Here is a 26215-nt window from a genome sequence, read left to right on the forward strand (position 1 = left end):
AGTGAAATTTCCATATTTTAGGACCTTTTTGTTTGAAACAGACCTTGAAATGGCTTCTTATATCACCTTACGTCTTCACTCTTTTGTGGTTTGATATGGAACAAGCCATACTTGCATCGTTCCCTTCTAGAGAAGTTCTTTCTTTTTAACCTAAGAACACTACCACCTCTTCACTTTTATTCAAACATATTTATATTATGTTGAAACCTCATGATCAATATAATTCAATTTCTGGCAATGTTTTTCTATAATCTCCTTCATAGTATATTAATCTTATTACCATAAAAAATAACCCCCTATATCAGACATCTTGAAAGTTAAAGGTATAATATGTATTCACCACTTATTTGATGATTTCAATCCTCACTCCTTTCCTCAATTCCAAGCAATCTTTGATTGTCCATGATTATTCTGGCATACTTTTTCTATTCTTATAGGTATCATTTTGGAAACTCTTCATTCTTTACCTTCAATTCCTACATTCTCTCTGTCGGATTAACCTCTAATCGGAATACTGGCTTCTACCCCTAAAGCTTCTCTTATTTGAAAATGTGTTTCTTTGCCCCAATCTATCTTGAGCTAAAACCAAGATAGAGCTCCATTGGGAAGCAGATTTGGGATGTGCTTGGCCAATAACCTTTTAAAATAAAATTTGGACTAGAGTATTTAAGATTTCTAGAGCTGCTACCACTATTCATAATTCTTTTTGTATCTCGTAATAAATCATACTCCATCTTCTATTGCCAAATTCTCCAAAACCAATCATAATGCTTGCTGGTCTTGTGGTCATCAGAATAAAGGTCTCATGAACCTTCCTTTTCTATGTCCTCCTACTGCATATCTCTGGGATATTATCCAGAGAGGGTTCATACAACAGTTGTACTTTACAAAGCATAAAGGAGACCTCTTATTCTGAAGCCTGGTGAGGAATCATGATAGAAGAAAAAGATTTCTTCTCAAGAATGTCTTGCAAGACATGATCTGGTAGCCAGAGTTATGATAGCCCACTCACTTCCCAGTTAGTCTTGAGTGTGATAGAAGTATATATGTCCAGAAACTGGTGCTCAAGTAGGAGGGGGACAGCCACTCAAATACTCTCAAATCATAACACAAAATCCCAAAAGATTTGTCAACAGATGTGAGCACTCTCAAGAAATGATAAAAGGTCAATAGGATGAAAATGGGTCACTCTATACCAGTTTAATATTTGGGCCACGATATGGACTAAATAGGCTAATTAAATCCAATTACCTCTCAATCTGGTGGAAGCAACAGGTAGAAACTACTAAGTTCACATGGTACTTCCTAAGCAACTCTTTGTCAAACCAGAATCCAAGGTTTTATTATTGATCACATGGCGCATGTGGCCTATTTGATAACACTAAAAGGTAAACCTGCACAGACTGTACTGACCATGAATTTGCACCTCTGTATAACTGGGACTAAGCTTTAGCAAACTGTCACTCATCCATGCATGGTTTACCCTATGGCAGGAATGGATGGAATAATTTGACTGAAAATTGTGGAAAATCATAAATATGTCCTCCAGATTAAAGGAGAATCCTCTTAGTGGCAGATATAGAATTATCAGACATATTAGTTGGCTTCTCCTGATCAGTTTTACTACTTTCTGAGTTATCAGGTTATGCTTTTTCCAAGAGGCCATTGATAAACAGGAATTCAGAACATCCTATCAAGCTTGCAGAAATCTGTGGTGGATGTCTTTAAGTGGTGGTAAAGCTTGTGTCCTTCCATGACTGAAAATGGTGCTTCTTCACTCTGTCAATGGACCTTTGAAAACAAACTTTGCAAAGTTCTTGGTATGCTTTGCAAAGCTAGACATTGATTTCAGGCAGTTGCGGCCGGTGCAGGTAAGAGCGGTAGGGCGTGACAGGGGGGAAGTCGATAGATGGGCATAGGGAAAATCAAATTAAAAAAAAGAAAACCACTTACTATGCACTCACCATATCGCCAACTCGACGATGCGATGACCTCGTGGTAAGTGGTTTTATTCATTTTTTATTTTATTTTGCCTATTCCGTTGTCTGTCGACACCCCACCCTACCGCTCTTACCTGCACGGTCACAACTGTTTGCAGGAATGTCCCAGTCAATGATTTCTTGACTTTTGATCCTGTAAATTGAGCAGGTATCTTCCTGCAAGTGACTCTATGACCAAGCTCCAGCACACTACTTGGCCAGTGGGTGGCAATGGCTTTTCAACTCCTCCTTTACCCAGCTAGTAATAGGGCATAATTAGGCAACATCTTGTCTTAAATGAGATTTCCCTGACTGCCTCTCAGAATGTTCTTTTTTTAACACTACTGCAACAAAGACACTAGGCATCTTGGTATATGGGGTCCATTATTGAAACAAAAACACTCATTAACTTGGCACCAAAAAGAAGACAAGGAAATTATGGGTAGGTTCAGTCCATGAAGGCTCTAGAGGATATAAGGCACAACATAGAAACATATAACTAAAGACCTCAATCCTACTTGTATGATTTCGAGCAGCTCAGGCATCCACACTATGCTTTCCCTTATCAGACCCACACCCCTTTTTACAAGTGTGACATGTCAAAAAACTGGAGCTTAGCTCTGGGATGTCTACACATTACACTTGCTTCAGTTTTCAAGATGACTAATATTTTCACATTCATGTAAAATGTTTGCTTCTCTCCTCTTGCTTCCATGAAAAGAAAAGTTATCTCTCACTTAACAAGTTAGGAGCGCACTCACTTTGCCTGGTGCCAGTAAAAAGACCTGAAACCTCTAAGAGCAGCAGCCCTGCTATCAGCACCAATTAGTACCTTGATAGATCAAACTAGATGTATTGATTCAGTTAAAAGATAACAATATCAAATAATATTAACATTTTCCAATTTAACACTGCTCTACTTGTTACAATATGTATTAGCCTCACTGACTAAATTAAAGTTCTATAAGAAAGCATTACTACAGCATAATTTATAAACAGGATTTAACCATATTATTCAGATCCAGGAGAGTTGGATATAAATTCACATTGCCTTCCAAAAATGTTGTTGTTAGGTGCTGCCGCTAGGAAGACTTTAAAATACACTTTTAATTAGTTTTAGAAGTTTAGCGACATAGTATCATGCATAATTGTTGTTGCCTTTGTGATGATTAGACTATGAGATGGAAAGGCAACACACATGAATTGAAATGACCAGCAGCTCTGAAATGCATTAAACCTCACTTTTATGGCCAGTGTGGTTTGTCATGGAGTTAAATTGGTTCAATAACACAGATACACGTGAGAGCTGAGACATGTATAGTCACCTGCAGGAGCCCTTTCTGCGTTCTGAATGAGGTGTTCATAATTATATTGTCCTACTATTAGACAGTGATTAGAAGTTGTGTGGAAAAGGGTGGGGTATTTTCCACATGCTGTAATTATTGTTACCCAGGAGCAAGGTATTTACTGCATGTGGTAAATGTATATCAGACATTAGACTGCAGGTCTTTGCTCTGCACTCATTTATTCTGCGGGTATTACGTGTTGACATTTACAACGCATTGTATTACCCCACAGCACTTTACAACACATGCCATCACCATGTATTGTATTTTCTAAAATATATATATATATATATATATATTCACTGAAAAAACCATAGGTTTCAGGGGTGTTATAGTTAGCTGGACTTTTCACTCGTACAAAACCATTGAAATTCCCCCGTTATAGTTAGTTCAGCTAACTATAACTTGCGCGCACGCAATGCACTGCTGATGACGTCACATATTACATCACTCATGACATGGTCAGTGACATCACTGATGACATCACTGATGACATCTCAAATGACATCACTGATGACATCACTGATGACATCATCCTTGTGATAGAGTGCAGACCTCCTCTCACCCTAATATAACTTTTGATACACACATTCATAAATAGAGACTACAATTTTCAAAACAATAGACATACCAATACCAGTTACAACAACCTCTTCAGTAATTCTAAGATCCACATACACATCCACTCATTCACCAACAGTCCTATACAGTCACTCATACATGTACTCACTCATCATATGTACTCATACACCTATACATCCTGTTACACAATGCCACTCATCCATAGAGTTACTCACACACATAGTCAGTCATGCTAATAAAGAATCAAACATACATTTACTTGCATATACAGTTATACACACACCACCACACTTACTTCTACGGAAACTTACACATACTTAGTCTTTTAAACAATCACTTATAGAAACACATACTTATTCATACAGGAACTCTTTCAATCTCTCACTCTCACATATACTCACTTATATACACCAATAGTCACATATACTAGTTTAAAACATATGTAGTTACTCATAAAGACACTATTGAGACAGTCATTCACTCACTAACACACCCATACACACACTCATCCACCCATACAGTCCTGCACACATGCTGTGTTCAACACATACAAACAGTGAGTCACTCATTCATGCACCTATGCACTACGTAATACCCCCCCACCGAACCATGCAGACACTCAGACTGATACTCAAAAAACCAACTAATAAACTATATAGACACCCATGTAGCTACTCACCAACCCATGCAGCCACTTATACACAAAGTGAGAGACTGATACAGATATTTACATATTTAAACATTACTCACTAAGCCATGTATTCACTATGATACACTTAATCAGTCAGTTACACAACCAATTTTTAAAAAACAAATCATCCATTTAGACACTTATATACCCATTTATTCTTCCATCGACCTTGAGATATACATATATAAAACATATTTAATTTTCAGAAAATCACACATTCACTGGATGATGTCATCAGTGATGTCATTTGAGATGTCATCAGTGATGTCATGAGTGATGTCACTGACCATGTCATAAGTGATGTAATATGTGACGTCATCAGCAGTGCATTGCGGGCGCGCAAGTTATAGTTATCTGAACTAACTATAATGGGGGAATTTCAATGGTTTTGTACGAGTGAAAAGTCCAGCTAACTATAACACCCCTGAAACCTATGGTTTTTTCAGTGCGTATATATATATTCACTGAAAAAACCATAGGTTTCACACATGTTATAGTTAGCTGGACATTTCACTCGTGAAAAACCATTGAAATTCCCCCATTATAGTTAGTGCAGGCAACTATAACTCATGCGACCGCAATCCTCTGCTGATGCTAATACTGTATTTAGACACTTATTTGCCCATGTCTTCTTCCATTAAATTTTAGCTATACATATATTACAAATTTTTTTTTTTTCATAAAGACACATATGTCATCAGCAGAGGATTGCGGTCGCGTGAGTTATAGTTGCCTGCACTAACTATAACGGGGGAATTTCAATGGTTTTTCACGAGTGAAATGTCCAGCTAACTATAACATGTGTGAAACCTATGGTTTTTTCAGTGAATTTGCAAGGTTCTTTAAATTCTAATTCCTAACTATAACGTGTGTGAAACCTATGGTTTTTTCAGTGAATTTGTACGTTTTTTTAAATGCTAAGTTACTTTACGCCGTTCGTGGCGCCCACTTTACGCAGTTAGTGCCGTGCACGCACGGTGAGCACGCGGTGCGCTACGCGCACCACGTGCCCACGTTACGCTGGATGGGCCATGTACGCAGGATGCGCTTCGCGCACCGTCCGCACACGGAGGACATATTATGCGCTTCGTTGTGAAAGGCGATCTATTAAATGTTCAAAATGACCTGTAGACTACCTCTCTGCCAAATTTCAAGTAACTCTGTTCAGCCGTTCGGGCTGTAGCTGTGTCTAAAGGTCCTACGGAAAAATGCATGGGGAAAACGCATTTTGGGACCCCCCTTTTTTCTCAGCCCCCGCTTGACGAATCCCCCCGAGACTTTCAGGGTAGGAGCGGAGCGTAGCGCCCCATTAGTTTTGAAAATTTCACGAGGATTCGTCGACCGGCGCCAAAGTTATTCCAAATAGAATGTTGCGGATTTCCTATGGAAACATGGTCCTAACTATAACTATCTACTGGCGACCGCCAGTAGATAATATATATATATATATATATATATATATATATTCCCCAAAAAGCCTCCGAGCTTTAGAGATGCACTCCGCAAAGGATTGTTCGGCTGAACTTTTATTTAAATGGAAGCGGTTACACAAACCCAATTAATTAAATCCATGACGCGTTTCAGTGCCTCCGGCACCTTAATCATAGGGTGGGCAAGTGGGAAACACAGTACTGGACTGCCACATATTTTACCGTTCAGGCACGTGTTCTCCAATGAGCAGCATGCCGGGAGTAGCAGTCCCAATTCTTCCCCTCTGGTGGGGTCCGTTTTCCGACAACACTTCTTTTGCCAATGTTCAATTGTTTTCATCGCCCTCCAGTGGGCCTCAGGTCCGTGCAACCGCTCCCCAATTGTGAGAACCCTTGCGCTGGAACAGGCCGTAACGAATTTACAGCCACACAGACCTTGCCTCCGGTGTCAGCAGCGGTGCAACCTCCCACGGCCGGAGCCGCCGTGCGTCAACATTCCCCAAAAAGCTTCCGAGCTTTAGAGATGCACTCCGCAAAGGATTGTTCGGCTGAACTTTTATTTAAATGGAAGCGGTTACACAAACCCAATTAATTAAATCCCTGACGCGTTTCAGTGCCTCCGGCACCTTAATCATAGGGTGGGCAAGTGGGAAACACAGTACTGGACTGCCACATATTTTACCGTTCAGGCACGTGTTCTCCAATGAGCAGCATGCCGGGAGTAGCAGTCCCAATTCTTCCCCTCTGGTGGGGTCCGTTTTCTGACAACACTTCTTTTGCCAATGTTCAATTGTTTTCATCGCCCTCCAGTGGGCCTCAGGTCCGTGCAACCGCTCCCCAATTGTGAGAACCCTTGCGCTGGAACAGGCCGTAACGAATTTACAGCCACACAGACCTTGCCTCCGGTGTCAGCAGCGGTGCAACCTCCCACGGCCGGAGCCGCCGTGCGTCAACATTCCCCAAAAAGCTTCCGAGCTTTAGAGATGCACTCCGCAAAGGATTGTTCGGCTGAACTTTTATTTAAATGGAAGCGGTTACACAAACCCAATTAATTAAATCCCTGACGCGTTTCAGTGCCTCCGGCACCTTAATCATAGGGTGGGCAAGTGGGAAACACAGTACTGGACTGCCACATATTTTACCGTTCAGGCACGTGTTCTCCAATGAGCAGCATGCCGGGAGTAGCAGTCCCAATTCTTCCCCTCTGGTGGGGTCCGTTTTCCGACAACACTTCTTTTGCCAATGTTCAATTGTTTTCATCGCCCTCCAGTGGGCCTCAGGTCCGTGCAACCGCTCCCCAATTGTGAGAACCCTTGCGCTGGAACAGGCCGTAACGAATTTACAGCCACACAGACCTTGCCTCCGGTGTCAGCAGCGGTGCAACCTCCCACGGCCGGAGCCGCCGTGCGTCAACATTCCCCAAAAAGCCTCCGAGCTTTAGAGATGCACTCCGCAAAGGATTGTTCGACTGAACTTTTATTTAAATGGAAGCGGTTACACAAACAAAAAATTAATTAAATCCCTGACGCGTTTCAGTGCCTCCGGCACCTTAATCATAGGGTGAGCAAGTGGGAAACACAGTACTGGACTGCCACATATTTTACCGTTCAGGCACGTGTTCTCCAATGAGCAGCATGCCGGGAGTAGCAGTCCCAATTCTTCCCCTCTGGTGGGGTCCGTTTTCCGACAACACTTCTTTTGCCAATGTTCAATTGTTTTCATCGCCCTCCAGTGGGCCTCAGGTCCGTGCAACCGCTCCCCAATTGTGAGAACCCTTGCGCTGGAACAGGCCGTAACGAATTTACAGCCACACAGACCTTGCCTCCGGTGTCAGCAGCGGTGCAACCTCCCACGGCCGGAGCCGCCGTGCGTCAACATTCCCCAAAAAGCTTCCGAGCTTTAGAGATGCACTCCGCAAAGGATTGTTCGGCTGAACTTTTATTTAAATGGAAGCGGTTACACAAACCCAATTAATTAAATCCCTGACGCGTTTCAGTGCCTCCGGCACCTTAATCATAGGGTGGGCAAGTGGGAAACACAGTACTGGACTGCCACATATTTTACCGTTCAGGCACGTGTTCTCCAATGAGCAGCATGCCGGGAGTAGCAGTCCCAATTCTTCCCCTCTGGTGGGGTCCGTTTTCCGACAACACTTCTTTTGCCAATGTTCAATTGTTTTCATCGCCCTCCAGTGGGCCTCAGGTCTGTGCAACCGCTCCCCAATTGTGAGAACCCTTGCGCTGGAACAGGCCGTAACGAATTTACAGCCACACAGACCTTGCCTCCGGTGTCAGCAGCGGTGCAACCTCCCACGGCCGGAGCCGCCGTACGTCAACATTCCCCAAAAAGCCTCCGAGCTTTAGAGATGCACTCCGCAAAGGATTGTTCGGCTGAACTTTTATTTAAATGGAAGCGGTTACACAAACCCAATTAATTAAATCCCTGACGCGTTTCAGTGCCTCCGGCACCTTAATCATAGGGTGGGCAAGTGGGAAACACAGTACTGGACTGCCACATATTTTACAGTTCAGGCACGTGTTCTCCAATGAGCAGCATGCCGGGAGTAGCAGTCCCAATTCTTCCCCTCTGGTGGGGTCCGTTTTCCGACAACACTTCTTTTGCCAATGTTCAATTGTTTTCATCGCCCTCCAGTGGGCCTCAGGTCCGTGCAACCGCTCCCCAATTGTGAGAACCCTTGCGCTGGAACAGGCCGTAACGAATTTACAGCCACACAGACCTTGCCTCCGGTGTCAGCAGCGGTGCAACCTCCCACGGCCGGAGCCGCCGTGCGTCAACATTCCCCAAAAAAGCCTCTGAGCTTTAGAGATGCACTCCGCAAAGGATTGTTCGGCTGAACTGCAGCCTCTTCAGCACGAGGGTGACAGATTGGAAAGCGGAGGGTTTGACCTGAGGCCCACTGGAGGGCTTGAAAAGAATGAACTGAAACCGGCAGAAAAGCAACGTTGGTGTATTACTGACTATACCAGAATAGAAGAATTGGGACTTCTACTCCCAGCACATAACTTACTGGAAAGTGTGTGCCTGATGGGTGAAAAGAGGTGGGAGTCCGTGTCATGTTTTACCAACTGCCGCCCTATGATTAAGATGCTTGAAGCATTGAAACGCGTCAGGGAGCATGATTGATTGGGTCATCCACACCGCTTTCATAAATTAAAAGGTTTTGTCAAAACTCACCTTTTGTGGAGTGCTGCTTTAAAGCTCTGAGCTTTTTGGATGAATCTACGACACGGTGCCTCCGGCCGTGGAAGCATGCACCGCCCTTCAACTGGAACAGGGTCTGCGAGGCTAGTTAATTAACTGCAGCCTCTTCAGCACAAGGGTGACAGATTGGAAAGCGGAGGGTTTGACCTGAGGCCCACTGGAGGGCTTGAAAAGAATGAACTGAAACCGGCAGAAAAGCAACGTTGGTGTATTACTGACTATACCAGAATAGAGGAATTGGGACTTCTACTCCCAGCACATAACTTACTGGAAAGTGTGTGCCTGATGGGTGAAAAGAGGTGGGAGTCCGTGTCATGTTTTACCAACTGCCGCCCTATGATTAAGATGCTTGAAGCATTGAAACGCGTCAGGGAGCATGATTGATTGGGTCATCCACGCCGCTTTCATAAATTAAAAGGTTTTGTCAAAACTCACCTTTTGTGGAGTGCTGCTTTAAAGCTCGGAGCTTTTTGGATGAATATATATATATATTCACTGAAAAAACCATAGGTTTCACACATGTTATAGTTAGCGGAAATTTTACTGATAAAAAACCAATGAAATTCCCCCGTTATAGTTAGTGCAGGCAACTATAACTCACGCGACCGCAATCCTCTGCTGATGCTAATACTGTATTTAGACACTTATTTGCCCATGTCTTCTTCCATACATTTTTAGCTATACATATATTACAAATATTTTTTTTTCATAAAGACGCATATGTCATCAGCAGAAGATTGCGGTCGCGTGAGTTATAGTTGCCTGCACTAACTATAACGGGGGAATTTCATTGGTTTTTTATCAGTAAAATTTCCGCTAACTATAACATGTGTGAAACCTATGGTTTTTTCAGTGAATTTGCAAGGTTTTTTAAATGCTAATTCCTAACTATAACGTGTGTGAAACCTATGGTTTTTTCAGTGAATTTGTACGGTTTTTTAAATGCTAAGTTACTTTACGCCATTCGTGGCGTGCGCGCCCACTTAACGCAGTTCGTTCCGTGCGCGCACGGTGCGCTTCGCGCACAGTGAGCACGCGGTGCGCTTCGCGCACCGCGCGCCCACTTTACGCAGTTAGTGCCGTGCACGCACGGTGGGCACGCGGTGCGATGACAAAGCAAGAAAGCACGTCAACAAATCTGTTTCTGCTTTCCTCCGTGACTATGGTATGGGTGCCATTTACCACAACAACTTGCGTTATGACATGCAAGACATTTATAGAGGAGATGGTGTGCACTTCAATGATGAAGGGAACAGAGTCTTCCTCTTGAACCTTAGACTCTGCATCGGTACTTACTTGCAGGTACCACTAAAAAATCATTTCATAAACACAACGGCTCTTTTTAGAGCCCCCTAATATCTAAACACTTAAATCTGATTTTCATTTTTTTTTTTTTTTTTTCCTACCGTACGCTTACCGTAAGCTTACCGTACGCGTACCCCGTGATTTTTTTTAAAATCAATAAATGTTTTCTTTGTACTTTTCTGTCCTTCTTTGACCCCCTTACAAATGTTAGGGGGTCTGTAACTCTCCTCATTGCCCCCTTTCCTTGTTTTCACTCTTTTTTTTCAGAGTGAAATACACAAAATGGCGGCCGCCGCTTCCTGGTTTCGGCCGATTCGAATGTTTACTAAGATCTAAGAGCCAATCAGAATCGCGCTCGCGCACGCCACCGTACGCTTACCGTAAGCGTACGGTAAGCGTACCGTAAGCGGGCTCAGATATATATATTGATTTAAAGGCTATTTTCTCAGAATCTACTGAACAGATTTACACCAAACCTACAAAAGGCACTTCCTTGACCTAGGGACTACCTCTCTGCCAAATTTTGAGTAATTCTGTTCAGCCGTTCGGGCTGTAGCTCGTTCTAAAGGTCCTATGGAAAAATGCATGGGAAAAACGCGTTTTGGGACCCCCCTTTTATCTCAGCCCCCGCTTGACGGATCCCCCCGAGACTTTCAGGGTAGGAGCGGAGCGTAGCGCCCCACCTATTTTGAGAAATTCGCGAGGATTCGTCGACCGGCGCCAAAGTTATTCAAAATAGAATGTTGAGGTTTTCCTATGGAAACCTGGTCCTAACTATAACTACCTACTGGCGACCGCCAGTAGGTAATATATATATATATATATATATATATATATATATATATATATATATATATATATATATATATATATATATATATATATATATATATATATATAATACATTTGAGCCAGAAGTATCCTGAAACTAACCTGCATTATGTACAAAGCCCTAAACACATAACTCCTGACTGATTGACTCATAGACATGACACTTGTCGGTAGTGTTTCCCTATACTTTTTGCTTTTTCCTCCTGTGTTTTGCTGATTCTCTTGTAGTGGCCTGTAGGACCCTGGGCCCTTTCCCATTGTAAATGCAGTGTGAAAGTGCCAGTGCCCTTCCTACACATGTTCGGAAGTTGTGCTGACATGGTGTCCCTAAACATCTGTCAGGTCTGCCACTGCAGACCTGGGTGTGTGTACACTGGCACCTATGGTGTTTTAACTATGTGACCAGCCTGCCATTGCAGGCCGGTGTGTGAGCTCTTGAGCCTATAGTGATTTCAAACATATGTCAAACCTGCCATTGCAGGTCTGTGAGTGTGCAATTGCACTTATGCTCAGGCTTGCCTTTCTTAACCACTGGCCCATCCTGGGGGTACATTTCACCACCATTAGAGCACCCTTAGGGTAGGTCTTAAGGGATGAAGCAGGTGGTAGGTGAAAGGCAGGGCAGGTACACAGGTGTGTTTTCTGCTCAAGTAGTGAAGAATACCCATATATATTTTCACCACCTATTAGGTTTGCTCTTCCTATAGGTTAACATGTGGTAGTGAGTGAAATTACTTCAGGCTGCAATAGTGGATTGCAGTGGAGCAGCCTCATCATGTTTCCTATCATTAGATTCACAATGACAAACCCTTTACTGTGGTAAAGGTGTATTTGTCATTAAGAGCTTAGAATGCCACCACTTGAAAGTGGGCATTTATCTGCTCTAAAACACTTTGTGTGCCTTTAAATTTAACTCCAGTCCACACTGGAGGTTGGGAAGCACATCTGTGAATTCAACAGCAAGTGCTATAACACTTGGGCATGCAATTGGAACAACAGACCTTTGCCATTAGAGGAGTAGCTGGATAGATTGGAGGGAGTGGCTTTGACACTGTGCCTCTGGGGGCCAGATCATGTCCCCATTAAAGAATTAAGATCTGCATTCCACTATCTCATGGCAGACAGGGCTGAAATTTAGAGAAGACATCTGTGGTTCAAAGGGAGACCCGCTGAATCGCCTTCAACTTCAAAGGCACACTACCGTAGACCTACTGGTGCCATATTTCAACACTTGTGGGGATATAGGACTGGATAACCTGGAACGGTGTGGTTCACACTGCCAGAGGAATCTGTTTTGCACAATGAGGATTACTGCCATTGAAAGGGACCTTGAGCCCTTCCTGAATAGTGGCTGGCCTGAGCTGACTATCTGCTGCTGGGTTGCACCCTGAAGTGTGCTCTCCAAGGGTTTGTTGGCTTGCCCCCTGTTCTCTTGAGGAGGTCTCAGGGACATCAAAGACCTCCCAAGAGAGACCTACACCATCTACCTGTGACAACTGGAAAGCGGTGCCCTCATAAGTGCCCGCATCATCTGCTGGACCCCAACTGGTAGGGCGGCGTGAGCTTGAAACCAAGAACGTTGCCTGGAGACCAGATTTCCTGGTGTGAAACGAACCAGGACCTGCTCTGATTAACTGACACCCAGGAGCAGCTCCTCCACTAGGGGGGAGAAGCGTCGCCCCACTGCTTTCTCGCAGTGCGAGAAGCAGAAACATAAAATGGTAATAACAATTGCCTAGATATTGCAATATACCTAGATGGAGCCGGCGAAAGTCCCCCCTGGTTTTTGGGTCATGTCTGCCACCACTATAACAACTTACGCCTTTGTGTCGTGTAGGGTGGTCGGAATTTCCCACATGGAGGGTAAGGCAAATGAGGACAAAAAAAACAACAAAAAAAATGGTAATAACTACCATTTTATGTTTCTGCTTCTTGCACTGCAAGAAAGCAGAATGGTTTGGTTGCGAGCAGGCGGGTGTGCGGGGCTGCTCTGCGAGCAGGGCTGGGTAGGGGAGGAGTGGTGTGCCCACTCCTGGGTGCACATGACTGGTTTGGTCGGCCCTCTGGGGCCGACAAAACCAGTCATGCGCACTCTGCCCTTCTCCATGCAGGCTGCAATGCAGCCTACATGGAGAACATGACCGGGCCAGTAGCTCTTGGCTGGGCAGCTTCCTGCCCAATCACAATGCTGCTTGCAGCATTGTGATTGGCTAAGGGTTGGGAGCCTGGCTGCCTGCTTCCTATTCCTGCTGGAGGCAGGAGAGGAGCAGAGACGACGCTGGACCCGGACGGAGGGAAGGTAAGTTTGAATTTTTTGTTTTATTATTAAATTAAACCCTTCCCTCAGCGACTCCCCACCTCGCGTGACCCCTGGCAGCGACTATTGACTCCGTCCAGAACCTTCTGCCTTGCAATACCATTGACCTGTGACTTACTTCTTCAAGGCCCTGCCAGCCTTTCAAAGTCAAGCCAGTGCCCCAAGCCTGACAGTCTTTCTGAGGAAATGGCCTAGCGTGACTGACTAGATCACAACTACAAGTCCAACAATGCAGCACGGTTGAGTTGACGTCAGACTTGGTTAACCTCACAGATCACACGGGGAAGCTTAACAACTATGCATAATAAGAATTTAGAAAGCTTCACAATCACTGGAAATTAAATACTAGAAATTGGCAAGTATTTTCAGAACTGGGGCGCTTAGGCAAATGAATCTTATCTAAAATGCTTACTTTGATAAATGCGTATGGCACATTTTACTATTAAATGACACCATTTACATTAGTATACAATACCTATGGCGTATGTTTGGTTACATCACCTCTCCAATACCCTCTACAGTTGGCTTATCTTTCTTGCAGTGATAATAAAACACAAAGCAGGGGAAAGGGTGCTCATAAACATTGTTTATGATAATAAACTCTGAAAAGTGCAAATAGCAGTCAAGGATTTGCTTTCTGTGTTTAACGATTCTGTCATGTGTAGTGTAACTGGTGCTCATGTAAAGTCTCAAATACCTTTGGAGTGAAAAAACAGATCACCAACATTCATGCACTTTCAATAGTTGTGAGGAAAACTCTTAAATTACTTTGCGATAAAGCAGCACATCCAGTTTCACAGTCAATCAATATTAACGAAGAAACTGCGAAATAATTATAGGCTGTAGCCACCCAATAAACGTCTGTAATGTGATTGTTAACTTTTCGTTGAAGTTTTAGTTTCAATCAACACAGTGCTGTAATGTAAATTATGTCCCTTCCTCCACCTCGCAGAAGACGCTTCTCAGTCTCCCATATCTCACAGTTATTCATTGTGCCTTTGGAAGCAATGTGTTTTAATTTTGTGATTGTGTGCATAACGAAAGCAAACTTTCTTTGTAATTGTTTCTTCATTTTTAAACTTGGTAACACAATCCACACAAATACACTTCCCACTATACCAAATAATTTCAATCAGCATAATTATACCAAACAGCACACACTTCCACACCACATAATTCTACTCTATACATTCCCATTCCAGACCACATATTTCAATTCAACAACACAATCACACAACACATCTCATACATCCAATCCACACCACAAACTTCCACAACATGCCACATGCCACAAAATTCATCAGCACACCACATAATTATACTCCACTACATACCACTCCACAACACTTTAATTTTACTCCATAACACACAGTCCAACTCCACATAATTCCAGTACACTCAATTCCACATAATTACTATCCACATAATCACAATGCACACTGTGCCACATAATTCCACTACACAAATCCAATCCATACCGCACAATTTCACATCTAGCAGTTTCAATCCAACCTACATATTTCCACCCCACTCCACTCCACATCCACTCCACTCCAAACCAAAACATATGGGTAAAAGACATTATCATTTTCAACACCAATAGCTCTAACTCTCACAAATGCAAGACTTATTGAATTGCAAATGCTTCTTCTAGCTTTCCGTGACTAGCAGAAAGAACATGTTTATTTGTTGCAACCCTTGGATAATTATAGAAAAGTTAGAATCTTTCTGAATGTTTCTGCACATTCTGAACTACTGCAGCTTTTTTTTAACTGGCTTGCATTGAATTGTTCCTAATATCTGTTTTCAACAAATATCTAACAGATTTGATGTGTTTAATTTTGCACTTGAGGTTCTTTTTTTATTCCTCATGTTTGAAACCATGCTCTCTCTTTCATATGAAAGGCTAAACACCCTGGTTTTAATTGGTTTGTGGAAAAGATGATGGTGTGAGGTAAAGAAAAGTCTGGACCTCTGGAAGCAACTCATCCGAAATATTCAGAACATTCCAACAATATGGTAGGTCACTTGCAAGCAGATCTGCAAAAAGCCTTTCTTTTCCTACTTGAAGGGCAAAAGGAGGTTACGCAAATAACCCTCTGCACAAGAAATAGAGTCGTTTTATTACTTATGATTTTGGTCCAGCAAAACGGATGATCACTGACTTTCTCTACTTAGTCAGAAAAGTCGAGTCAGAGAATACCTTTGATTTTATGTCTTTTAAACTTTGATATATGTTTTTTGCTGTTGGAGTACATAGATAGTACCTAATCCCGATTTGGGCACAAAGAGGGGGTTGACCAAGAGTCATGCACACGATGATAGATAACATGCAGTATTATGAGTTATAAACTATTCCGAGGTGCACAAGTCGGAACTAGGTAATAATACTGGTTATTTGTCAAACTATTGAGGTCAATAAAATCAATCAAGAATTACATCAACTCTAGAATATTAAATCCTAACATATTTTCTACTTCCGCATACGTAGAAAAGCATAGATTTATTATTTTTAGCTCCACATTTATTTTCCCTTGGTGATATGTTAGAAATCTACTCGCTCGCCAACGTTAACTTGATGAGCTCGAGTGTTGAAAACCAATCCCAAGACCACCTCCCAGTGAGACTTCTCAACATGGGAGGTCGCAGATGGTCGCTACCGCTTGCAGTGAGAAACCTTCCGTTCGTGTTGAGGAAGCTACCACTCAACACCCTCTTGCACTGTGTGTGGTGCCATTTGCACTGATTTTACAGCATGGGACAACACCTGGCACTAAATATCAGCGCGAACAATGTGATGTACCGAACTCTGCCGCTTGCAGAAAGCGAGGCAGAGTTTTTTTGTCACTACGCGTACTCCGCCAAGTTCTAACTGCTGGTTGATACACTGTAATATCGCACCTGCTCTGCAGTCTCTGCACTAACTAGTGGGGAACTTACCACCTTCCCAAATAGAAGGGCAGTGAGATTGATGACCTATACCATGCTGTAGATTTGAGGAGAAACTGCACTTTGAAAGCCCAAAGAAAGGAGGAAAAACGAATGATTGCTATAGAATGATAAACTCACAGGAGTTACAATACATAGGGGATATTCTCAATGAAGTGCCGGTGAGAGGCGTTAGCCTCCTTGGCTTAATGCCTCACACCGCCACTTTGTAAACGCGAGGCTGCACCCTATTCTCAAGAATGTGGTGCAGCCTGGCGTTTCCCCCTGCGATGATGCTAAGTTTCACGACTTAGCGCCAACGCAGGCACCCTTGCACCAGATTACAAGAGTGTCTGTGTGCAGGGTAGGGTTGTTCATGTACAGGAAGGTGCCCCTTCCTGCACATGAACATTCCTGAAATATCATTTTGCTTTTTACATGTGTGCTGCACAAGGTAGCACACATGGAAAAACCAAAAACGAGGAGAAATGAAGCATTTCTTCTTGTTTTCCGAATTTAAGACCACGATTTTTCTGGTCTTAAGTTCGGCACTGCTACCTATTATCGCCGCCCTTTATAATAGGGGATAGCGTCGATCACAATGGGTGTTGCGGTGGATCGCCCACTACAACACCCACTGCATGCCCCTTTCACGCTAAATTTAGCATGAAAGGGGCCTTATTCTCAAGGCAGTGTTAAGAAGTGGGTTAACGCTGCCTTGAGAACAAGGCGCTGACCATATCGCCACAGGAACTTCAGTAAAAGTGACGTTCCCGTGGCGACAGGGGTTTGAGAATATGCCTTATAGAGTTATAGAGCCCAATTCAAAATAATATTTTCAGCCATAAACCTACATTTACAGCCAAAAATACTTCCATTTATCGCTGCAAGAAATTCACAAAAGGATTCCAGGCAGGCTTAAATGGATTTACTACTTCAGATTTCTCCACCATGAGCATGAAGGAGTCTGCAGTGGTAAATCCCATGCAAAAGAGGGGGAAGTGGGGAGTCACAACGAGTGGTGCATTGTAAGTTTGTGAACACCTACAAAGGTATTTTTGCTGGCATTTAGAAACTCAAATCCAATCCTAAAATCCTGGATATAGACAGAAATGTACTCCTTCTAAGGATTGGACTTGCTCACCTTCCAGGATACAAAGGGCAAGGGACCGCCCTGAGATTTGGTAGGGGTTTCTCTACCGGGAAAAAGTTTTCTATGAATAAAATAATAAAATAATGCCCATTGGCACAGACGACTTCATTTCCCTGTTTTTAAATCTACAATATATAGATTTCTGTACAGGTGGAATAGGCGCCCACAGGAGATAATCCCAGTAAAATGCCTGAAAACCTTCGCAGCTTTGCAGGTGTATTATATTGGAAATGATTGAGAATTGAACAAAAAAAATCGAAAAAGTTCAAGCAGACGTTTTACTCTTTTTTGGGACTTGGGCCCATAGACATTAGAAGTTTGACCACTGTTATTTCGCTACATTGATTACAGTTTATATTGGAGACTTTAACCGAATATAAGAAAAACAGAATTTCAAAATGTCCTTGGATTTCGAGTACGCTCTATCCTTTAAGAGTTCTGTAATAATATCGAACTTTGATTTTATTGCACTTTTTTTCTATCATGAACGAAATGTATTGTTTAAAACATAGATTACTAACATATGAGGATATAGCATGGACATAAAGTACATTTAAAAGGAGGAATAAACAAGAAAAGTCCTGATAAATGTATTAGATGTATTTACACCTCATCAGGGTTGGACTAAGGAACCAGTAGCAGCCCTAAAAAATCTCAAACAGCCCCTCTCCCTTCGTCTCTTCGCACAGTCTCTCTCTTTCATCCATCAATTCTCTCTCTCTTTCTCTCTCTCCTTCTCTCCTCAGTCTTTTCTCCCCCCCCCAGATGCTTTCTCTCTACCTTTCCCCTGCCTCCCTCTGGCAGCCTTCCTGTCCCTGCTGTAACAATCCACTAGGAAAAGTGACAGAAGGACCGGGAGTGGCCCTCTGTCCTCCAGGTGCTCCAGCCCACTGAGGAAACGCCCAGCCGTATAAAAGGCCTGCCGGGCATGCACCTCATTTTATTTTCCGTAGCTTTGATAAATATTTTCTTTTCATTGTACTCACATTTTGATTAGTTGTACCAGTTAAGGAAATAGAAATCTCTCAATATGTATACATATCAATATAAGGGATTAAAAATAACAAACCTTTGCAAATGCCGCATCGCTCTCTGGCACACTGTCGGCCATTTTGGTTTCTTTGCCATTTCCTTGCTGCATAAGAGGAGCAGCAAATACAAGAGAGAACGATGCCAGGAGAACGACTGTAGCCAGCTGCAGCGTCATGGTTACCTTCACGTTACAGGTGTCGGCCTTGTAGAAGCGGCTCAGAGGTGCTCTCTTTATAAGTCCCGACTTTCTTGTGCAATTAGAAACTTGATGATTCACCTGTGGCCAAAACTCGATGGTAACAGAGTGAAAGAGGGAGGTCATAGAGATGAGCACACTGTAAGCTCTGGAAAGCCGCCTCAAATCTCATTCAAATCCAGACTTGAATTCATTATATTTTTAGATAAAGGAATTCAGACTGGCACTGGATGGGCTCAAATAACACAGTAATATTTCCTTAAACCGAAGACAAATGAATGCCTAAAACTTTAGACGTGCGATGTTTCCGTATGCGTCAGTGATCTCTTTCATAACCCATCATACAGTTTGTACAAAGAACATCAAAACATGCATGCTTGAGCATTAAACATTGAATGAGATGATGGAATGTGTTGGTCTTAGTTCGAGCAATATTCTAATTTAGGTCAACAAAATAAGAACAGACACGGATAATGTCTGAGTTAAATATGTGCTACCCCGACATCAGGGCTTTAAGTGGGATAAAAAAACGGGGAGGTCTATCAAAGGGGCGTGGTCAATGTAACTAAGGAAGTGGCATAAAAACACGTAAGCTAAAAATCTGTGCATAACATAGTGTGCTCCCCGACTTGTATTTTGCTGTTTCTGCCATTGCATCCAGATATATGATACACCAAGTAACATCATACCTTCAAAAAGTCAGGACTATTGGCCTTGTCAATGGTTGTTAGTTGCATAAGATAAATAAGCAGCAACTATGGCTTGTATATAATATTGAAAAAGCTTCCACTTAAAGCCCTGGTAACACCAGGACAATGTTGCTGCTCCTGCGTTTCAAAAAGAGAAGGGAAATCCAGGGAGATAATGACGCTCTTTAAAGGATTTCCCTCCTCTACAACGCTCACCTGGCATGACGTCATGCCCTAACTACTCCACTAGTGAGAAGTGAGCAGTGTGAGCACACGCACATCGATGTGCCTGCTGTCACTGCAGACTGGAAAAAAACGGACCGGCTGTGCCAGAGCACAAAACAGAGCCCGATAGAGACCCTTTTCGAGGCCTCCTTTAAAAAACTGCCGGTGCTCAGCACCGGTGAGACCCGGCCCACTTAAAGCCCTGCCCGACATACAGACAAGTGATTATATTATGGGAGTAATCCAGTGGAGAGAAGTAACTGTAGTATTTTTGAAAGGCAAGTTAAAGTTACTATGGTGTTTAGCGACAAGCCTTAGCTTTGAGTTCAGGATGAGACTGTAACCACAGTGTACGAATTACGTGTGAAGAGTTGGTTTGGGCTGGCAACATATGAAATATAGGTGTAGCAATAAGTATAGTTGGTTATCATGCAACCTTTTGTTGGTGTCTAGGGGGTGCCGTAGATACTACTTCGTGGCGGTCAGTCAGAGAAAAGGCAGTGGCCAGTAGCGGTCCGTGGAGGGAGTTCCGTGGTGCGGTGAGGTGGGGCAGGGTGGCAAAATGTAAACACCGGAATATGGATGAATGGAGATAAGTACACATTTAAATAAATAAAACGAATTTCGTTACCCGTTCATCCATATTCCTGTGTTTACATTTCCCCACCCTGCCCCTCCCCCGCCCCGCCTCACCGCCCCACGGAACTCCCTCCACGGACCGCTACTGCCAGTGGCAGAAGTGAAAAAGAGGTGTGGCAATCAGTTCATGAACTCATTTTTGTGAGGATATAGAGGACTCGAAATTACAGCTTATGGTTGGTTGGTTAGGTACGCAAGAAAGGAACTGAATAGTAATCAGTTGTGATCCAGAGGTCCATTTGGGACCCTGGAGTGATGACGAACTAGTTCATGTCTCCAGTTGGGTCACAGGTAACAGATGTTTGGAATGTTATCTTCTAGAATGTAGCCTGGAACCCTATAATCAAGGGACTAAGGTTCATCAAGATGTGCGAAAAAGACTGTGTTGAACTCAAAGCATTGAATCTTCAGATCTGGTAGTGTTCTCAGCTTGTTGAGTCCTGTTGAAGATGGTGTTGGTTGAGGTACATTGAAAATAATGCAAAATTAGCTTACGCATCAGATTTTAGCGCCCTATGACTGTATATGGGCTAGCAGGTGTTTTCTTCCAATGTGACAGTTCCTTATAAGGTCCTAGTAATTAATAGGGCAGGGGGATTCCAACTACCTTTTAGTCCCTAGTATATAATAGGACATGGCAGTTTAGAGGCCAGCAGCCCTTTCTGCACTTGCATTTGTGCACTACTGAGATCCCGAGCTCAGCTTAACCTCTTCAGCGCTGCGCGGATTCCCGCGCGGTGCTGAAAGTTCTGAGCGCGGGCGGGGCCATGACGGAACGGTTCCGTCATAAGCACAGCCCAACCGACGTGCATGACGGAACCGTTCCGTCATCGGCGTCGAAGAGGTTAAAAGCAGCCCTGTGTTGTAGGACTACTTTTAAAATGTAAATTGTGCCCAATCCTGAGTTTGGTGTTTGGGGCACTTAAAATTTGATAAGCTACAATAGTTAGGCATATTAGGTATTCAAAGGGTCTCAGCTAGGTGTCCCAGGGGTGGTGGTTAGGAACTTATAAGGAGGACCCTTATAAAATAGGTTTTATATGCCCTGGGGATAGATACATTGCACATTTCACCACTCTCGTTATAGTACAGTGCTTCCCAAAATGGACTTTTGTGCTAGGAGCACTGCGGAGTGAGGATCTACAATATTTCTACATATTTTTAATCCCTAAAGTCTCCCCTAGGTGTTCCTGTAGATATAGGCAGGGTCCTTATAAAAGATGTTTTATAAGTCCTGGTGTTGAAGAAATAGCCCAGTTCATTTTCCCTATTGCAGACCCACATAGGTTAACATGGCAATAAGTTATTAATTATTAACTAATGCTAGGTTTTGCAGAAAATATAATTCAAGGACTTCGGAGAATTGTATTGATAAATCCAGCAACACTCTGTTGTTGAATTTATCCTAAAATATACAGAAAAGATGTTATTAGACTTTCTTGTCTGTTAGCCAAAATTCATCCTTCAAGTGGTCTGCCCTGATTGGTCAGAGTTAAGTGGATTAGTAGGGGTGCTTTGACGAAGTGATAAGTGGCCCTGGGATGAGGAGCCATCATATCCCAAGCTGCTAAGGTGGTTCATTTCCCTACAGGGAATGGTCTTTACTGTGGAACACAGACCTGGGGTTGCCCATGCCAATTCTGATGAACTTTCCAGGTTGTTCCACTTAGCTGAAGAGGACTACCAAGGTGTGGGTTAATAACCCATCGCCTTTCATTTGCGGGGGAGGACTATGTGGCAAAGTCATCCCATGTCCTGGGCACCCCCATTTTTTGCTGAATGGTACTGGTGGTAACTGACTCCGACTGTCCCTGGGTCTGCCTTACCAGGCCCAGGGCCAGGACTATGTTGAAAACACACAAACAGAATAGGGTACTCCAACGATTGGTGTGACCTCCCTTATAAGGCCCTAGTACATAATAGGGCAGGGGGATTCAAACTACCTTTAAATCCCTAGTATATCATAGGGCATGGCAGTTTAGAGGCCAGCAGTCCTTTCTTCACTTGCATGTGTGCACTGCTGAGAGCCTGAGGTCAGTTTAAAAGCAGCCCTGTGTTGAAGGACTGTTTTTAAAATGTAAATTGTGCACAAACTCGACTTTGGTGTTTGGGGCACTTAATAATTGATAGACCACAACATTGTGACATATTAGGTACCCCCAGGTTCTCCCCTACGTGTCTCAGGGGTGGGGGCACAGGTACTTAAAAGGAGGACCCTTATCAAATAAGTTGTATATGCCCTGGGGATAGAGAAATTGTACATTTCACTTCCCTCATTAGAGTAAAGTGCTTCCCGAAGCGACTTTAGTGCTAGGAACACTGTGGAGTGAGCATCTACAATATGCTTACATATCTGGAACCCCTAAAGTCTCTCCTAGGTGTTCCAGGGGTGGGGGTCCTGTAGATATAGGCAGGGTCATTATACAAGATGTTTTATAAGCCGTGATGTTGGAGAAATTGCCCAGTTCATTTTTCCCATTGCAGATCCCCAGCCACATAGGTTAACATGGCAATATGCTACTAATTATTAACTAACGCTAGGTTTTGCAGAAAATATCATTTAAGGACTTAGGAGAATGGTATTGATAAATCCAACAACATGCTGTTGAATTTATCCTAAAATGTACAGAAAATACATTATAAGAGTATCTTGTCTGTAAGCCAAAATGCAGCCTCCCAGTGGTCTGCCCTGATTGGTCAGAGTTAGTTGGAGTAGCCAGGTTTCTTTGATGAGGTGATAAGTGGAACCTGGGGTGAGGGGCCATCCTGGGAGGAGAGGGTTCTGCTGCACAGGAATGCCAGAGCAAGGGGGAGGGGTCGTAAACCATAATCTTCAAAGGAGGGAGAGGACAGAAGCGAAGTCCAGTTACACCCATCCCCTCTGAACCCAGCCAGATGGCAGGCTTAAGGAAGGAATGTGCAGATTCTAGGGGGAGAGAGACTGTGGAGATGAGCCATCCTTGAGGTTGGTTTAGCTAGGTCTTGCCTCACTGCTGAGACTTCAGCCATGTTGAATTTTGGAAGAATAGTGCTTTCTGGGAGACCATTGTGCCACACTTTGGATGAAATGGTCATGCTCTGGTGTGTTTTCCTGCACCTCATTGGACAGGACTGCCTCCTGATTGACCCAGAGAACACAGAACAGGTATCTGAGAGGGTTGAACCTTTCAGATATTTTGCTTGAAACAAGGGAAGAAGAAGGGTCCACGCTGGAAGTTTGATTTGCACCAACCAGGCCCTGCACTCTGACTGACTGGGCCCGCTGCACAATCCGAAACTCAGCCATGGTCCGTATAGGGCGTGCCACTGGGCGGTGACGTGGGGCGGGGGAGGGGCAGGGTGGGGGTTTCTAAAATGCAGCATACAGACGATTTCAGGTAAGTAACGAAAAAATAAATAAAACGAATTTTGTTGCGCGAGCTGCATCACATTTGGCGATGCAGCGCGCGCAACGTAATTTTAATTTTTTTCCATAATTGAATCGGCTCAACCTGGCCAACAAAGCCAGTGACCCTTAAATGCGAGCCGGCCTGCCCACCAGACTTTCAGAGTTTGACTGGTAGCTGGTCGAAACCCAAGCCGGTAAAGCCTCGCCAAAAACGGCCTGGATGAGAGCATCGAGGGACCCCGGGAGAAAAAGCTCCATAAAAGTATCTAAGTTTGTAGTTAAAAGACATGACCAGGACCAACCGCGAGTCAAACCGCCCACCTTCAACCGCGAGCCGACCTAGTTCCGCCGGAAAGCTACAGAGGTCTGACTTCCATAAGTTCGACTGGGACCTCATCGCAAGGCAAGCCGGTGAACCCTCACCGAATCCAGACTGGTGGAGAGTTTTGATGGACCCCAGTAGAAAAAGCTCCAGAAAAGTTTCTAAGTCAGAAGGTAAAAACTTTGACTGAGGCCTACCGCGAGGGGTAGATGCACTGGGCTGCATCGCGGTTGGCCTGAAAACTTTGAGTTTGTTCCAGTCTAGCACTATCCGTTTGTCCCAATAGGTGCTCTAGGTTTCTATGTGCTATATAGTGGTACATTTTTAAAAACCCATATCTCCGGTTCCCTGCATTGAAGTTTTCATTTTGATGTCATTTTAAAGATAAAAATATCTCCTATGTTTATAAATTAGTGTTGGATTTTTATTGTATGTTTTGCCTGAAATATTTACTGAATTGATGTTTTTAAATGCTTTACATATCAGTCTCTGAAGTTAGGCCCGCCTGCTCACAGCCAAGCTACCAACGGTTGAGCATGGGAATACTTTTCTGAGACCTATTCTGAGCCCTAGACTGTGTTAGTGGCCTTATTTCCAGTGTTAGATATATATTTACCACTTCTAATAATCCACTTTCCAACAATATTAATGTTGGTTTTAAATGAAATGAAGACGTATTGGGCCCACCAAAGAAAAGTGGTAATTGTAGTGGACAACCCAATCTACCCTTGAGGGCTTGGGCAAAGTAAATGGACAGGTATGTGTGCCTTCAAGGGATTTATTGTGATATTTAGTTCGATTATTCTCTATCTTTGTTATGCGCAGGATGTAATATTTGCCTGCCTGGTGAATTAATCAAGGTTATTTTAACCACACAGTTCTTTTATACTTAGAAATCGATCTTTACAAAGATATACTTTAAATAAGCAGCAAAAACACAGGTGTATCTACAAATAGTACATTTTATCTTTGAAATTTCATGAAGGGTACTCCAAATAATACATACAATAAGAAAAGAAGGTAACAGTTTGATATTCCAGATGCCAGTTGAACCTTCAAAATACTTGTTTGTATAAACGTTGTTTCAAATATTGCAAATATAGACTTTAGTTGCAATATATTTGGATTCACAAAGAAAGATGTGGGATTTTGATACAGGTATTTTATGAGGTGCTTCATTTACTATAAAGGTTGTCTACTGGTGTTGTCACACTGACAAAAGCAGTGCTAAAACTGTTAAGAGACTGATCCACGTAGATATATACCGAATTGTGTTAAAAAGGCATCACAAGGCAAGACGAACTTGAATAATTTTCACAGTTGCAGGAATTGCATTCCACAATGTAATTGCATACAAAAGAAAGGAGAGTCCACCAAAACTGCCTTTTCCATCACAGGATTCCACAGTACCGCCACGTATATTGCGGCCTCCTGATCGCCACACCACCTACAGGGAACAGCGGTTACCTGGTGACGTTGGCGGTCCCAGAGCGGTCCGACCACCCAACTCGTAATGGGGAGGTCGTACCACCGGTGCGGCAGTGGCTGGACCACCCCAGCCAGCCCCTACGAGTCTGGCAGTCCTCAGACTGCCAGACTCATAAGTAGGGCCATAGAGTACATGGTAGGCCACCAGGATGGGCTGATAGATTTTTAGTGACTAGGTGTCTGAAGGAGCACTAGACATCATGACCTGATTTTTTTTCTCATTATGCTTTGACTTGATTCACGTCATCCAGGGATCAGGGGAAGTGGTGACAAGACAATACACAAAGGGGTCCTTTGGCACCAATCTCTATCATGACGGAACCGTGGCTGCAATGCCTCCCTTCACAGCCCTGAAGGTTTGCTGAGTAAGCATCATGCTTAAAGTGCCTGCTCCGAAAAGTTTATGTATTGAGAAAGTTAACTGCCAAATACAAAAAATAAATGGCCCTGAA

General features: G+C 43.3%; 1 protein-coding gene across 1 annotated transcript in view; it reads right to left on the reverse strand.

The window, feature by feature from the left end:
* LOC146801921 (matrix metalloproteinase-20-like) overlaps positions 1-19003 on the reverse strand; it is a 115123-nt gene extending 96120 nt beyond the window's left edge. Inside the window, exon 1 of the mRNA XM_085624068.1 lies at positions 18854-19003. Coding sequence (XP_085480194.1) covers positions 18854-18991 — 138 coding nt within the window. The 5' untranslated portion in view covers positions 18992-19003. The remainder of the gene's footprint in view (positions 1-18853) is intronic.
* Between the last annotated feature and the right edge of the window lie 7212 nt (positions 19004-26215).

Source organism: Triturus cristatus, chromosome 8 (genome assembly GCF_964204655.1).
Source record: "Triturus cristatus chromosome 8, aTriCri1.1, whole genome shotgun sequence".
Lineage (NCBI taxonomy): Eukaryota > Metazoa > Chordata > Amphibia > Caudata > Salamandridae > Triturus > Triturus cristatus.